The sequence below is a fragment of the Plectrocnemia conspersa genome, unplaced genomic scaffold (assembly GCF_051122295.1).
Source record: "Plectrocnemia conspersa isolate PC_06_02 unplaced genomic scaffold, ASM5112229v1 ptg000009l, whole genome shotgun sequence".
Classification (NCBI taxonomy): domain Eukaryota; kingdom Metazoa; phylum Arthropoda; class Insecta; order Trichoptera; family Polycentropodidae; genus Plectrocnemia; species Plectrocnemia conspersa.
This window is the reverse complement of record NW_028277173.1, coordinates 19,877,348-19,892,786: the sequence shown is the minus strand read 5'-3', so window position 1 is coordinate 19,892,786 and position 15,439 is coordinate 19,877,348. Positions and strand designations below refer to the sequence as shown.

The following is a 15,439-nucleotide window of genomic DNA, read 5'->3' as shown; positions in this document are numbered from 1 at the left end:
ATTTCATAAACAAGTATCATTTTTATTAGATAAATAAATCAATTAATCTAATATATCACGTTAATAAGTGGATTAGCAAGATAATTATTGTAAAATACAGCGAGAAACACTCACTGCAAATCATAAATGTTTTGATAAATAATTCTCTCCGCTCGGACGATCAAATTGGCTAATAGTGGCGATTTGTATATCGCACATCAGAAGTCGACAACATTTTCGCAATTTAATTTTAGTTATTTATTAAATAAAAGTAAATAAAAATTATCTTTTAATTTAATTGCGTTCTGGCAATGCTCCACCGTACAGGATGATATTTTGATCAAAAAAAAATATTTCATGCTTTTTCTCTATTGTTTTTACGCACGTATGACCTTGAAAATCCTTGTTTAAAATATCGGTAATATCAAACTCACTTCAGTTAAACATTTAACCGCAAAACGTGTATAGAAATGGCTTCTAAACACCGAGCGTCTACGTGTTGATGCGCGGCATACAAAGCACCGTCAGGGTTGGCTACCAATGTGTGACAGAGCATAAAAATGCTCTGCAAAAATCTATAAATCTCCATTCATAATCAAAACCCTCAACAAAGAGGTAGTTCGGACCGCGGCTGACCACAGTGATTATTATACCGAACGAACTATAGTATAATTACAACAGTGATATGATTGCTAAACAGTGACGTTTCATTAAAAGGATACCAAATTGTTAACAGCAGTCAAATTTTTAATTCAAATAATTTTTAATTAAATTTGTGAACTATTTAATATAAAAATAATACAAGATGAAGGCCTTCGGAGTGTTTTTCGTGTTTTTCGTGTGCTCTCTTCAGATCGTCCTTGGCAGTGATAATGGGCAAGTGATGGAGTTGTCATGCAATGACAACGCCACGTGCATCAACCAATTGACCAAGCAGCTAGTCAGGAGCATCAAACAGAACCAGACAATTAAGGTCTTCGATGCGTTCACCATAGAGCCTATTGCTTCACTGAGCGAAGGGAGGTCCAGTGAAGGGCCAGTCGCTAGATTCTTTAACAACCACGCTATCAAATTGGATTTCGGACAGTATGGCGTCAGAGTGAAGAAAGCTACGAAAAAGGACGCTTCTATGGAATTGGAGATTGAGGACAATTCGGTTGTGCATGGTGAAGGTGAGCTTTTGAACTATTTTTTGTATATCACTTAAATCTAGAACAGTAATAACTTTAGATAAATAAAATAAAAACTTACATAAATAACTCATAATATGTATTAATACATAATAATAAAACTGTAAGATTACTTAAAAATTAAGTTGACCAAATACAGTAACAAATTTAAAAAATATTAATAACTATCCAAAATCAAAAAAAAAAGTAAGAGTTAGGTTATAAATATTTAAATTGTTTATTAATCCTTTTAAGTAAAAGGGTGTGAGCCTTTATTTAAAAAATAATGTTTTGTATCCCATTCCCATGTAAAATAAATAAAAAATATAATTAAAAATTATGCGATGCCTCGCTAATTATCTTAATTTTAAGTTAAGTTATTAACCCTTATTTTGAGCGCACGGATTTAAGAGCTGAGCTCTAAATTTAAATATAAATAATAATAACATATAAATAAACTTAATTATAAAATATACCCTTCATTTCAAGCATTAAATAAATAATACATATCTTATATATAATATATGTTGATAATTGTTTCTATGCAAATTGTAAAAAAATACGTTTTAAAAATCATAGTATGTGAAAAATGTTTTTATCAGGTCAAACATAAAGCAGTCAAAGTGTGCCATATTATTATGACAGCATTTTGATTTATATACATAAAATTCGTTCTCGGATATACGAGAAAAACTAATATAAAACATAGTTACATTTTATTGAAATACGAAATATTTATAATTTAAAAAGTAAGCAAATAAATCTTATATAAAAAAATCAAATCAGATTATAAAATTATTTTTCCTTTGCCTAATTAAAAAAATTGCTCATTTATATACCCAAGATTTTTTTTTATACAATGCATATTTGCCATAATTATTAAATTATTAATAAATTTTATCCTAATCTCTGTGTCAAAGTGGTTTATAAATAATTATACTAGATATGAAACGCATGTACTTCATAATCAGAAACTTGCACTAATTTACAAGGTCTCCTTTTGCATCTCAAGATGAACGTGTGTTTAGTTGTGAAATTTGCAATTTGTGTGCAGCCATAATTTCGCCTAACCGTTTCTAATTGGATGCTCGATTAAATCTCAGATCCGTACTCCATATATTCTACAACGCGTGCGCTATTACATATACATATATTTATGCGCACGCTCACGGTGTCAATCATCTGATCAATCGATACCGCCACCATTCACAAATAATCAATAATTACATCCGTGAATAATTTTCACCGGTCTGTTTCACTGGAATAGCACACATTTCTCCGGTTTATTGTTATGGCGCCGTGTGAATCATACCATGAAACAATTATGAAAATGTGACCACTAGATTTATTGATAGAATCGTTTAATTTTTTTATTCAACACGTTTTTCTTTTATCTCGCATTCCAGCACGAAAACGCAGCAAGAAGATCATGCAAGTATTCCTACCTCTGGTGCTCGGATTCAAAGCAGCGAGTACCACCATCGTTGCCATAGCTGCTGTAGCACTTTTGACCTTCAAAGCTTTCTTGGCTAGCAAGCTCGCGCTTTTGGTCACCGGAAGCATGCTCATCAAAAAGCTCTTGAACAACTTCAACACTGATAAGTGAGTAAAATTTTATTTATATTCTATAGCATGTACCAACTAAAAACAGTCTACTATACATAATAATTTTGTCACAATATCTACTAGATATTGAAACAAAACAGCAAGAGTAAAATATCTAGTACTTATTGAACTAAACGCATATGATGTTAAAGCGTTATATTTAATATGGAATATATTTTAAGAATAAAGATTAAAGTCCAGAACCTATTTTAATCGCTATATATTATCTTTAAACAACCTCTTTTTTCATTCTCAAATATATACTTAATTGCATTTTGTGAGCTTAAAAACTAGATTCTTAATCCTTGAGTTTTTCAAATAACACATTTTGATACTGTAAAAAAGATTATTAATCAAATACATAAATAACCAAATAGTCTTTCACGTTTTTATTTAAATTCATGACAACAATTTTTATATGAATAATGTCATAAAATTGCCGATGATTTTTAGATTGCAATTAGAGACAAGCCATAAGTAATGGTAGTAAATTCACCTATTTAAATTTCTGATTATCCTTCGTAATAATATTTTTGCTTTACTTTCAACCACATTTAAGAAAAATCACATTTAATTTAATATGTATCAATACACCTTCTCTTTCAATCAAACGTAAATTACAGTTGTTAGAAAAACTCTTTCTAATAGCGCCATTTCTCTTTCGAGTGAAAGAGAAACTAATGGGTAAAGTATAAAAATATGAAGTGACATAATTGACTTTACAACTAAATGGTTAAATTGATTAATATGGCAGACTTCCACCACCGTTTATGTATTTAGTCAACTGTGCGAATGATTTCATTTTAATTTGAGTTACAATAAATATTAAATTTCAACTTTATTAAAAATTAAGAATACGTTGTTTTACATCTGATAATAAATACCTTGTACCATTCCTTATTTCGAACAGAAAAATAACATTTGCCTATAAAATAATTCAATGAAAAAGTTTCACTCAATTTTACTTTTTATTATATGATATTTCGTATTTAAATGTATATGAATCATATTTTATAGAAATTATAATATATAGTAATAATATGATTTTGCCACTAAAAAAAATATATAATATTTTATAATATATAGGGCCTAAAAAACATTTTACTGAAAATGTACCACAAAACTTTAATTTGAGTAAATATCATCAGCTTAATTTATAATCCGAAATGAAATATTTCCTAGTCATATAAACATTAAACAAGTCTTGGGATTAAAACTAGCGTGTTTTTTGTACTGTACTAGCAATATATATTAAGGAATACACATATAAGAATTGCTTAGGTATATAAAATTTCCAAAGACGATATTCGACGTATGACATATATTTCCTGTCATTTGCAATAATAGCGTAACTATGAAAATTCTATGTCACTCTCCTAAACCAAATGAAGGAAATACCCATTTAATGCCTATTATTCTAATTGAACTAATGACGTTCTACAATTTTTTAATTATCTTATTTTATAAAAATTTCTATTAATATATGTATTTAAAATATTAATATATAATTTTCTTTTAATATCATTATTTAAGAAAATAAAAAATATATATGGGTTAATTATTAATAATTTCCTTGGGGACGAAATAGTTTTTTTATCCAAAAACGGTATTTTTAAGCCGTTATACGACCCTTATTATTTTTTATGTAACGATAGCATTATCGAGCTGTATCGGCTGTCACCTAATACAACTTAAGCTATGTGAATAATGATAGCAAATGTCGTTTGCAATTTTTATTTTAAGTGAATTTTTAGTCTGTCGTTTTTATACATTAAAATACGTGTATGGAATCATTTTATAAGGTGTTTTAAAATAGCAATCCGTAACTAATAATAAATTAAGCAATAATAATTATTATTAGTTTTTTTTTGCAATTCGTGCGAATTCTAAAATATTATTTAATAAACAGTTATAATACATTGATTGCGTTATTCTTTACTTTCTATCTCAAGTTATACAAATATACGTTATTAACTAAGCAAATGATAGTTAAGTTATTATATGTCAATTAAAGTCATTCGTTCTACTCGCGTCGATAACAACATACAATTATTTTCACTTAGATACTTGTTAATTGTATATTAATCAGATTTTCTCCTAGAAAATCACTTTAAATAGACGAAACAAATTATTAACATTCTTTTTCATATCATGGACAATCTTATTTAAAGTAAATATTTGAATAACATATTTATAAAGCGATGAGTTCGTGTTTAACCAAATGAGAGTACTAGACTAATCAACAATGTATGACGACACAGTTATGTGTAATTAAAATTGACTTACATTTGAAGCCTGTCACGAAAAGCAATGTCGAATTACATATTTAATACATATTAATATATGTGTTTTTATCGTAAAATTATAATTGTATAAACTTATCTTTTTTGATATTTTATAATTAGTTTATTTTTTTAATGCATAAATACTTAAATATCATCATTATAATTAAAAAATCGTTGCTTGTAGTACAATACTTTTTTTGTAAATTAAACTAATCTACCTCGTTATAACGAGAAAACGAACATCGAAAAAATATATTACAATAAAATGATTGAAAAAATAATGATTTAGATTTCCAAGAACAGCTATTGCTTCAATCGTTTAAGTGTAATATATAGCCTTGAATGTTCGTTTGCTTTAATATATATTTAATAGAAGGGGATCAATCGTTATGAAGAGAAATAGATTAATTCTCATTAAATACAGTATTATAGATTCAAGTTTAAAGTGTAGTCTTAATTATTCTCTTTAATTACTTTTCTTCCAAAATAGCGTATATTGAAAATATAAATATACATATAAATAGTACAAAATAAATATTTAATATCAATAAAATATAAATCGAAATTCATTTAAATTCTATGTATTGCCTTGCTAACTTTCCACATTAGTGTAAAACGCGTTTTATTAATTTTATATGCAATTCCAATGAACGCGAGGACTTAATTAATGTACAACAATTTGGCATAGATATGTGTGAAAAAGTCTAACTTTCTAAAGTACTCACATTAACACCGTTAATAAATACAAGCAACGATTTTTTATATTTAATTATTTATAATTTAACAGTTATCTCAAACGAGTCCTGTATAACAAAATATATTATTTTCTAGCTCTGGAATGCAACAACACCATCCCTATCTGTACCAACAATACCCCATTGACTTCCAAGCCACAGCTGGAGCACATCCAGGATATTCTATGGGCTCTGCTGGATACGCAGGATCTGAATCTTACGGTCTCACCGGAGCAGGAGGACATGCCCAAGACTTTTCTCAACAGCCATTATCCGTTGAACAACCCCATGACGGAACCGGTCAATACTCCCAAGCTTTGGCCAGCATCCACAACCCAAACGTGACGGCCAAATTCGGACCAACAGCCGGAAAACGATGGGATGGTACGTATGAGAAACACATTAACCAACTAATACCAGAATCGGTCTCGATGTGGGTACAAGGACCGGAAAGCTCTAATCAAATCACTAAAAGAATGGACGAGGACATTGAGGATGAGGATTACGAAAACACAGATTCATTCGATGTGGTTTTGTCTAATGAGCGAAGTCAAGTGTCGCTTCATATACCAAGAAATAGAGCATTCGATTTTTTTGGAAATACTAACGAAAACAGGCCTAGAACTTATGAAAAACTTTTATCGGTCATTGTAGGCGAATCGTCTAAAACGGTATATAATATAATGAAAGAGATTTTAAAATATGGACTTCAAGTGTTACACGTCCAGACTAAAACAGCCAAGAGCATTTTAAAACATATGGGACTATAGTCATATTATTTTATATACAAATCTTGTCATTGATTGCATTTATTCGATTTAATTAGCTTTTAGTATGCTTCGACTGATTATATTATCACTAATAATGTATTATAAGCTAATAACCACATACTAATAAATTTATTTATATGTATATTATATTTTCATTATTATTAATAATTCTTATCTATACTTCTTGACAGGAATCAAACGAAAATCAATGTATTACGATAACTCACGATCGACGACTGACGCATATTCCGGCTATCAAGAATACGATCCTTACCAATAAACCAGAGAATCTAACAACCACTTTTTGATCTTAATAAAATCATCGTTTATATTGTGAGAGAAAAATAATGTAAACGGTGATTTGTTCACGCCTTTACTCGCTCTCTTCAAAAGCACGTTAATGTTTGTAAATACAAAGGTACCCCACTTCCTAATGTAATTATTTATTTATTTATTATTTATTTATAGTAATAAAAGCTATTGTTTAAAATTAAATCTTGTTGTATTTTTATTTATATATGTGTATCAAATACTATATTATTTATATTAAATGTATATACATAAATACCTTATAAATGACCTAGGTAAACGTATCAAATAATATTTTATTTTCCAAAAAAAAATACCTAATTTTTACTTAATAAAACTGCAGATATTCTATCGCATATTACATAAAGAAACACATAAATATTTACTAATGGACAAGAGCAAATAACAAATAATAATACAATATATTGCAACTGTAAATAAATTTATTTTTTAATATTTATTTGTCGTTAAATAAATAAATAAATGAACTATTAAAATTGCTCATTAAAATTTAACAAGTATAAAATTTGTGTTCAGTAGAAAATATATTCATAAAATAAATAAATAAATATACAATAAATTAAAGCTCACAACACACAACACAACACCAACATTAATTAAATTACATACATCTTAACGAAAACATTTTTTATCTTGCTCAAAATATAAATAATCTCGGTCGTATTTTATTATTTATTAAATTAATTCTGTACGTCGACTTTCTTGGCCACAGTGTCCTGTACGACGGCTGGTACTTCTTCGACGACTTCGTGAGGTTTTTGAGCAAAATATGCCATATCTTGAGCAGATTGCTCTGACCTTCCACTTTCCCTGCCCCAGTCGGAATTAAAAGATTCATGACCTCCAGTGCTTTCGTGGGTATGATGTGGATGTGCTACTACTTCATAAGTTACGTGTTTCTGAAAATTTATTAAAACAATAATTATTTTATAAATTAAAATAACAACATAGTTCACAAATAAGGTATAGTATTATTGCAAAATAAAATAAATGAGAAATAATCCTGCATTTTAGTTACCATATAAATGTATATTTTGTATTACTTTTGTAATCACTTATTTAATTAATAAATTTTTTAGTTCGCCTTTAATATTTTCAATAGCATCACCTTACGTGAAAATAATTGATCTATACCATTATCAACTTTAAAGTAAAGGCAAAAAATATTTTTATGCTATATCAAGATTCCTTTCTCTATCATCTGTTTGTTCGCAAGCATTTTCTTCCATGACAAGATTAAGTTACTTTTAGATATTTTAGATTGCTACTTTAAGTGCCAATTACAGATTCCAATATAATAATTCAAAAATTCGAATATCAAATTTTAATCTATTTATTTACCTATTAAAATATTTGTCAAGCTACTCATAAAGTATTCTTTTATATTTGTAACAAATAATCCGAAAATCGATAAACTATAAAAGCACAGTTGTAAATTATTTGCACTTAAGAAAATCAATATTTGTCCAATGAATTTTACTCATATTTTTCTGAATAGTAGTCATAGATTTTTGTAAAAGATATGTTTTTAATAAAATCGAAGAACTAAAATCTATAATAAAAGTTTGCTAATATTAAAAATATTAACACTCAGTTGGAATCTAGTAGTATTACTATACCTACTAGTATGTGCCAAATGTTTCTCCCATTGTAATATTATATATTGGGTTGACGAATATATTCTAAAAAAATACCTACACATTAAAGTTAAAGTTAAAACTCCGTTCGAATGGTTTACCATGAAATTAAATTCTCACCCTATTTGTAAATTCAAGGCAATAAATAAAAGTATAAAACCCAACTTAAACTTTAACTGAATATATAGTGTCTTTTACGAATTAATTTTGTTTTGTAAAGCTTATAAAAATCTAGGCGTTAAACATCATTTAGGATGTCTAACGTCTAATGCTTTAGCACCATAATCTGCTGACAATCATATGCAGATGACATTGATATTATAGACAGATCCCGACTTGTAATAACCAAAGTCTTTTGATAACGAAAAAGCATCGAACGATATGAGTTCAATATTCAGAACAATAAATATCTGAAAACCAAGAATTCGCTTTTCTTTATTCGATAACGATGGATAAAGAGCAACAGTTGTTTATATAAAATATTGTATATATTACAATAATATACTCAAGAAGTCAATTATTAAGCTATGGATATTATATAATAAATATAATTAGCAGATCACAAAGATCAATGATTAAAGCTTTTTAAATGTTGCAAAAACAAGGAATGATATTTTATTGTCATAACCCATAAGATTAAATATCTGAAAGATGTTAAGCCAGGTGATGGTAGATATAAACTTGGATGGAAATGCTACAAAGTTTTAAAAAATTGTAAAAAGTTAGTTACCATATGAACTTTAGTATAATATACAAAAGAATAATAGCAGAAATTGCCTAAGAATTCGCCTTTCTTTATCCAAAAATATTAGAATAAGACTATCAAAAATTATATCATGTACGTCATCTAGCAAATAATGATTTGACATTTGCAGTATCTTATCTTACTATTAGTAATAATATACATTTAAAAATATAATTTATATTTAAATCCTTACCTGGTGAGAAAATAGCTTCTTTAATCCAATTATGCTGGCTAGCAACAGAGCAATCTTGGACACAAGCAAAGCCTTTCCGACAAGCAATGCTATACCTTTAAATGCCAATCCCCCGAGAATACCGATCTTCATGGCCGCCGCTGCCAAAAAAGGAGCCAAGTTTTTCATTTTTCCTCTGCCATCGCCAACGTTCCCTGGACTCCTGATGGCCATTCCTGAAATTGCATTATATTCTTATCACGTATCAAACGGTGAAAAAATGAGATTTAATACAGTAAAGTAAGGGTAGGGAGTGTGTCGTAAAAGATTTGTCTCCCGATGATAAAAATGTACGACGACGTCTAAAGAGGCACTCAACCCTGAATGGTAAAGATATTAGAAATATGGTATGCACATAAAAAGGTTTACGATGTAATATAGATTTTAAGAAAATAATATTTAAGTTTTTAATAATAATAAAAAAGCATACACAATGTGTACTAAATGAAGCGCGTATAACTTTAAATGTGAATAGAAAATTTGATTTTAAAAATGAAATGCTGTATTGAATATAAAAATATTAGTTATGACGTTTTATTGAATTTAACTACTAAATAAAATATAGTTTTATTATATTTTATCAATGGGATATTTTATGCTCACAAAATATTTTTATATATTTTGTGAGCATAAAATATCTCATATTATAAATATAAACACTTTTAAATCTTTACAAATAATTCAGCAAAAATGGTAGCTTTAAATAATCAAAACGATCCCTAAAAAAACAGTTAATATCCAATGCCTTATTTACTTTTAACATAATATTTTTCTATGGTTTTTAACAAGACCAATACAATAAGAACGGTTATCGTTTAAGTAACTCCTCTCATATATTATAGACCTCAAATGTTACCTCAATAATACAACACTAGAAAAGTTATATTTACCACATATTTTAGCATTAATGCTTCACTGAATACAGAGATTAAAAATATCATTTTTTATCAGTCTGGCGTTTTTTATCAATATAAAGCGGGAAATCAAATACGCCCAAGTCAATATTTGTCGATTCTAATGTAAAGAAACTTTATTTATATATGTATATGTTTTTACGAAAAAAATATAACATTTTGCTTGAATAAAGCATTAGAGCTTAAAGCTTATTTATTTTTCCTAAACTTATACAAATCTAAGCCAAAAATCAAAATAAATCTTTTCATGAAACGTAATACATTATTTATTTAGAGTTACAGTTTATCATTATTTTAGTAAAACTACTACGATTTAATTTCCCTTGACATGTTTGCCATATTGCATCTTTAATTTTTTTTAAAGCACTTTTTAAATAAATCTAATCACTACATTATTAAAAATCATTAAAAATATATGTGTGAAATAAAAAATAATATATTTTTAATTCAATTGAAATATTCTGATATTAATAAAAATAAATATTTCTTTTATTATAATTGACTAATGTTGCAAATAACGTTTTATATTTAAGCTTCAAATAAATAATTTTCTCATAACTCAATAATAATGTTTAATTTTTGTCATTTTAAAATTAAATTACATGAATTGACACTGATTTGGGTAAATTAATATTGGCATGTGAGATAAAAATATATACAATGCATAAAGCACTTTGTGATTGCAAATAAAAAAATCATGTAATATATATTTATACATTAACGGTTTTTATGGAAAAATTTTAAATATGCTGACTGCGTAATAAAATTAAAATCAATAAAATATAAATTATTAACTGACTTTTTCAAAATGGTTTTTAATCATTTTTATTCATTGATCAAATTTATTTTAAAGCAAGCATATGATAATAGAATATATTTATTGGTTTATGAATGATACTATACACAAAACAGTATGTGAAATTAGCAATATGTAAATCATGCAACGTATTCTACTTCTTGTATGAAATGTACAGATAGATAATAAAAATATATTATGTACATGACTGTATACAATAAGTAATGAAAGTACTAAAGTGTTTATTAGAAATAATTTATCATTTACTGCAAGAGAATAAAATAATTTAAATACAAATAAAACCAAATTAATAATATTGGTGATAAAAAATATATGTGGAATAAAATTATGCGATTCAATAAAAAAACTAAAATTAAACATCTCTTAGGAGTTTAAACTGAATTAGGATAAATAATAAGAAAACATACTAAAATATATATTCATATTGCCATTTTTTAATCACATTTACAACACTTTATTTTTCAACTAATGAACTTTTATAACACTAAGTAACTAAACGTATTTTATACAAGGATAAAATGTATAAAGTTGCAAAAATATCTTCGTAAATAAAATAGTTAATGTGTTTTAATGTGTAAGTTCTTTCTATAAAATGAATTTTTATTTTATGCCTATAACTAATATAAATAAATATATTACATAGTATGATGAATTATTATTAATATGTATAGATATATTTATATAATGAATTACCTGATTTTACAGTCAAACTAAATAAGTTTGAATCATTTTTAGGACACTCAAACCCTAATTTTATTGCTAATTATTGTAATCAAACTATTTTTTTTAAAGTATAAATAATTTATCTTATAATAAATATATTGAAATACCTATGTTCATGGAACCATCCACTTCAGGCTTATTTGAAACGACTAATTCAGCATCTTCCAGCATTTTCCATTTTAACGACCTTGTTTTAACAAATGTCCACAGTTTGTTGAGCAGCAATTGAGTTACTTGTTCATCATCAGTTGCGCCAGCTCTAGCCAACTCTTCATCGTTACTCGTTTCGGTGTTTGGACTAAAAAAATATCCAGAAACAACGCATTAGTCAGGAATAATAAAGCTAAGAATGTATTATACTTTTTTTAATACAATAAGCCCATATGGATACTTTTCCGATACATCGATCCAATAACCCAGATTGTGCGTTTTCATTTCCTCGTTTGACATAGGTACACACGCGTAAGATTAATATAAATAAAATACTACAAGAGAAACTACTTTCGAGCAAATTTCTTCTGCCTATGAGGTCACACGCCTTTATCCCTTTTAATCTGATACCCACTAGAGACCAGTTTTGTCTGTTTCAGTCGTACCTGTTTTGAGTTATCTCCACATCGTCGGCCAGTTGAACGGCTGCCTTTTTCAGCATCCTGTTCATATATGTGACGAGTTTCAGCATCAAACAGGAACTCATGTCGTTTTGTGAGCATTTAACGTTCATTTTCCTAATTAATGTCTCCTCCAGTGCGTTACCCTCGGATGCCTGGATCTGTTGGGTAATTAATTTAACGTTATATAGCGACACTTTCATAATTAATTGTGCATAGCTAAGCCTATGCTAGTATTGACAACATGATGCAATAATGTCCCAAAAGATGTTAAGAACAAAGTGCGCCATTAACTATTATTTTATAATTAAAATTCACATATTAAATTTTAAGATAGTTTTCGGACCCTTTGCTGAGATAAATTAATCAAATAAAAGTATATAATGTTTATGATATCAAAAACAACAGCAAATGCCATTTAATAGCAAATATATATGGCAACATTTTTTTAACGGCTTTTTAAGCTTTATTAATTAAGTAATAAATGGTATTATTTTAAAAATAACATTTTATACATTTATTCTTGAATGCTTTTCAAAGCGCATTTCGATTATGTTGTGATTAACTAATGATTTTTATACAATTAATTAAAAAATATTTTAAAAACACGAAGCTTCAAATTGACTTATAATCAGATTTTTCTTCATACATTTTCAATATAAATAAATTATAAGTAAGATATGAGCTTTCCAAAATAAGTTTTTATAATTTTAACAGCCTCAAATATAATGCTGAATATTCATGTTTTTAAGAACGTTGATTTTAATATGTACCGAAGTTTAATTTATATAATATTATATATTAAATAAACAATTAATTTTATTTGCTTTTATATATCAAAATTTTATGAACCATCATATCAAAAGCTTTTTAACTGTACATAAATCGTATAGTTACATTTAATGTCTTATGTGTATAATAATATATTTTTTTATTATAATAATTATATTCGTTTTATATTTCATAATTAAAAAAACATTTAATATTGATTTCACTTTTATAAATTGTAATTCCATGATACAACTTAATTTTATTCATAATATATAATAAATTTTATGAAAATTCGAGAAAATGGCAGTTGCAACACTTCCGAAATATTAAATTGTAAATTATAATTTGCATAATAACTCGTGAACCGGTAAATTATTATATTAATAATAATAATGGAAATATTATTTAAGAATGTTGTATATATATCATTTTTAAATAGATTACATAAAATAATGATAAGGCAATGTTCAAGAACTTCACTGAACTATAAAGCACACAACAAGATTTATTACTTCACGGTTAAACAATTTGTTGAAATTGTAAATATATTCAACCAGTAATTATAAAGCTTGGTTGATACACGCCCCTGATACTACCTGTGTAATAAATAATTAATAAAATGCAACTAGAAATTCGCGTTTTGCATTTTACAGCGTAATTGATCGGATGCTGTCATAAAATCTTGGACGCGTTACTAATAATTCATTTTTTACAATGAGAGCAAAACAGTTATTTATTAAATATATTTTAAAATACTTTTTCATTTAAGAATCCATATAAAACAGTATATATTTATATAAAATGGGTATCACTTATTATAATATTATTATTGGTATGATCATGATTTCTGTGCGCTACTTAGCAAAGATCATCATTCAATCATCTGTCAATTGTATTCGAGTCTTGATCGCTCATGTGAAAATATAAGAATAAGTAAAAACGTGGTATACTATCTTAGTTTTTTATCTGTCTATATTTATGTAGCATATAAATTATGAGAAAACGATGACACTGATCTTCAAGCGTAAAAAAATATGTTTGTTTAGACAGTTTTACAAAAATAGGTCATGATATATTTTAATTTAATACATGTGACATTTCAATAAATAATGGTTTAATTAAAAGTTTGTAAATAATTAAAGATAATAAGCAAGTAACTTTACAAACTTTTGAAGCATTATATGTTTTAATTTATTAATTATCAATCCTAAACAGTAGATATAATTAAACTAGAAAAAGTGCTATAATAAAATAAAGAATATATTATTTAAATATAAATATTTTTTTAATGTTAATATATTATATTTACCACATTTTCGATGTTTCCGCCAAATGATTTTTTCTTCAATAAAGGATCAGCCTTGCAAGCAACAATTACGAGAGCAAATGCAACAAATAAGCACGTTGAAACTTTCATTTTTATTTATTTATTAAAAAAATATTATTTATTTAAAGAAACACAAATATCGATATGGTAACGTTGATTTTTTTAATTTTATCGTGCAATGGACTCGGAAAATGATTACTGACTTTTCGCACTGCGCCTTCTTGTGACCATGGCCACTATTAAAATGCAGTTCAAGTGCACTGTTAATGCAGTTTATATATGAACCGGTTGCTAGATAAAAGTAACCACACGACGACGCGATCTAGGAATTTACTTTACTGTTCCTAGTGAGCTACTAACTTGGCAAATGTTTAACGTGGTTTATTGAATGAATTTATGGTGCCAAAAAACACTATAAGTTGTTTAAATAATTTTAATTAAAAAATAATACAATGAAAAAAGCTTTAAGTAACATACTTCAGTTTTTATTATAGTATTGAAATACGATTTAAACTTTAGTAAGTATTACATTGTTTAAAAAGATAAAGCATTTTGAGAAAGTTCAAGCTTTGACAGCTTTCTATGAATTAATTAAATTAAGATCATAAGCTCGATATTCATTTAAATTAAATATTATGAAAAGATATATATAATAAAATAACTTCTATGTAGTTAGTGTAAAAATAATATGACAAATCTAGTCAATGAAAAGAGCTAAGAATTGGGTTTAGTTTTAAGTATTTTTCAGATAGGGATAATAATTATTTATTTAAATTTAAATTTTTTTATA

At 26.7% G+C, this 15,439-nt stretch overlaps 2 protein-coding genes across 2 annotated transcripts; one reads left to right on the top strand and one right to left on the bottom strand.

Moving 5' to 3' along the window:
- Positions 1-674: 674 nt before the first annotated feature.
- On the top strand, positions 675-6,897 carry LOC148232171 (uncharacterized). The gene is made up of 4 exons (XM_088193050.1): positions 675-1,151; positions 2,555-2,750; positions 5,870-6,156; positions 6,734-6,897. The coding sequence occupies exons 1-4, from the start codon at positions 785-787 to the stop codon at positions 6,820-6,822; spliced, it is 939 nt and encodes a 312-aa protein (XP_088049176.1). The 5' UTR covers positions 675-784; the 3' UTR covers positions 6,823-6,897.
- Positions 6,898-7,377: 480 nt separating this feature from the next.
- Positions 7,378-14,902, bottom strand: Osi3 (Osiris 3). The gene is made up of 5 exons (XM_088192947.1): positions 14,632-14,902; positions 12,537-12,712; positions 12,048-12,238; positions 9,448-9,662; positions 7,378-7,771 (listed from the first exon to the last, which is right to left on the bottom strand). The coding sequence occupies exons 1-5, from the start codon at positions 14,737-14,739 to the stop codon at positions 7,553-7,555; spliced, it is 909 nt and encodes a 302-aa protein (XP_088049073.1). The 5' UTR covers positions 14,740-14,902; the 3' UTR covers positions 7,378-7,552.
- Between the last annotated feature and the right edge of the window lie 537 nt (positions 14,903-15,439).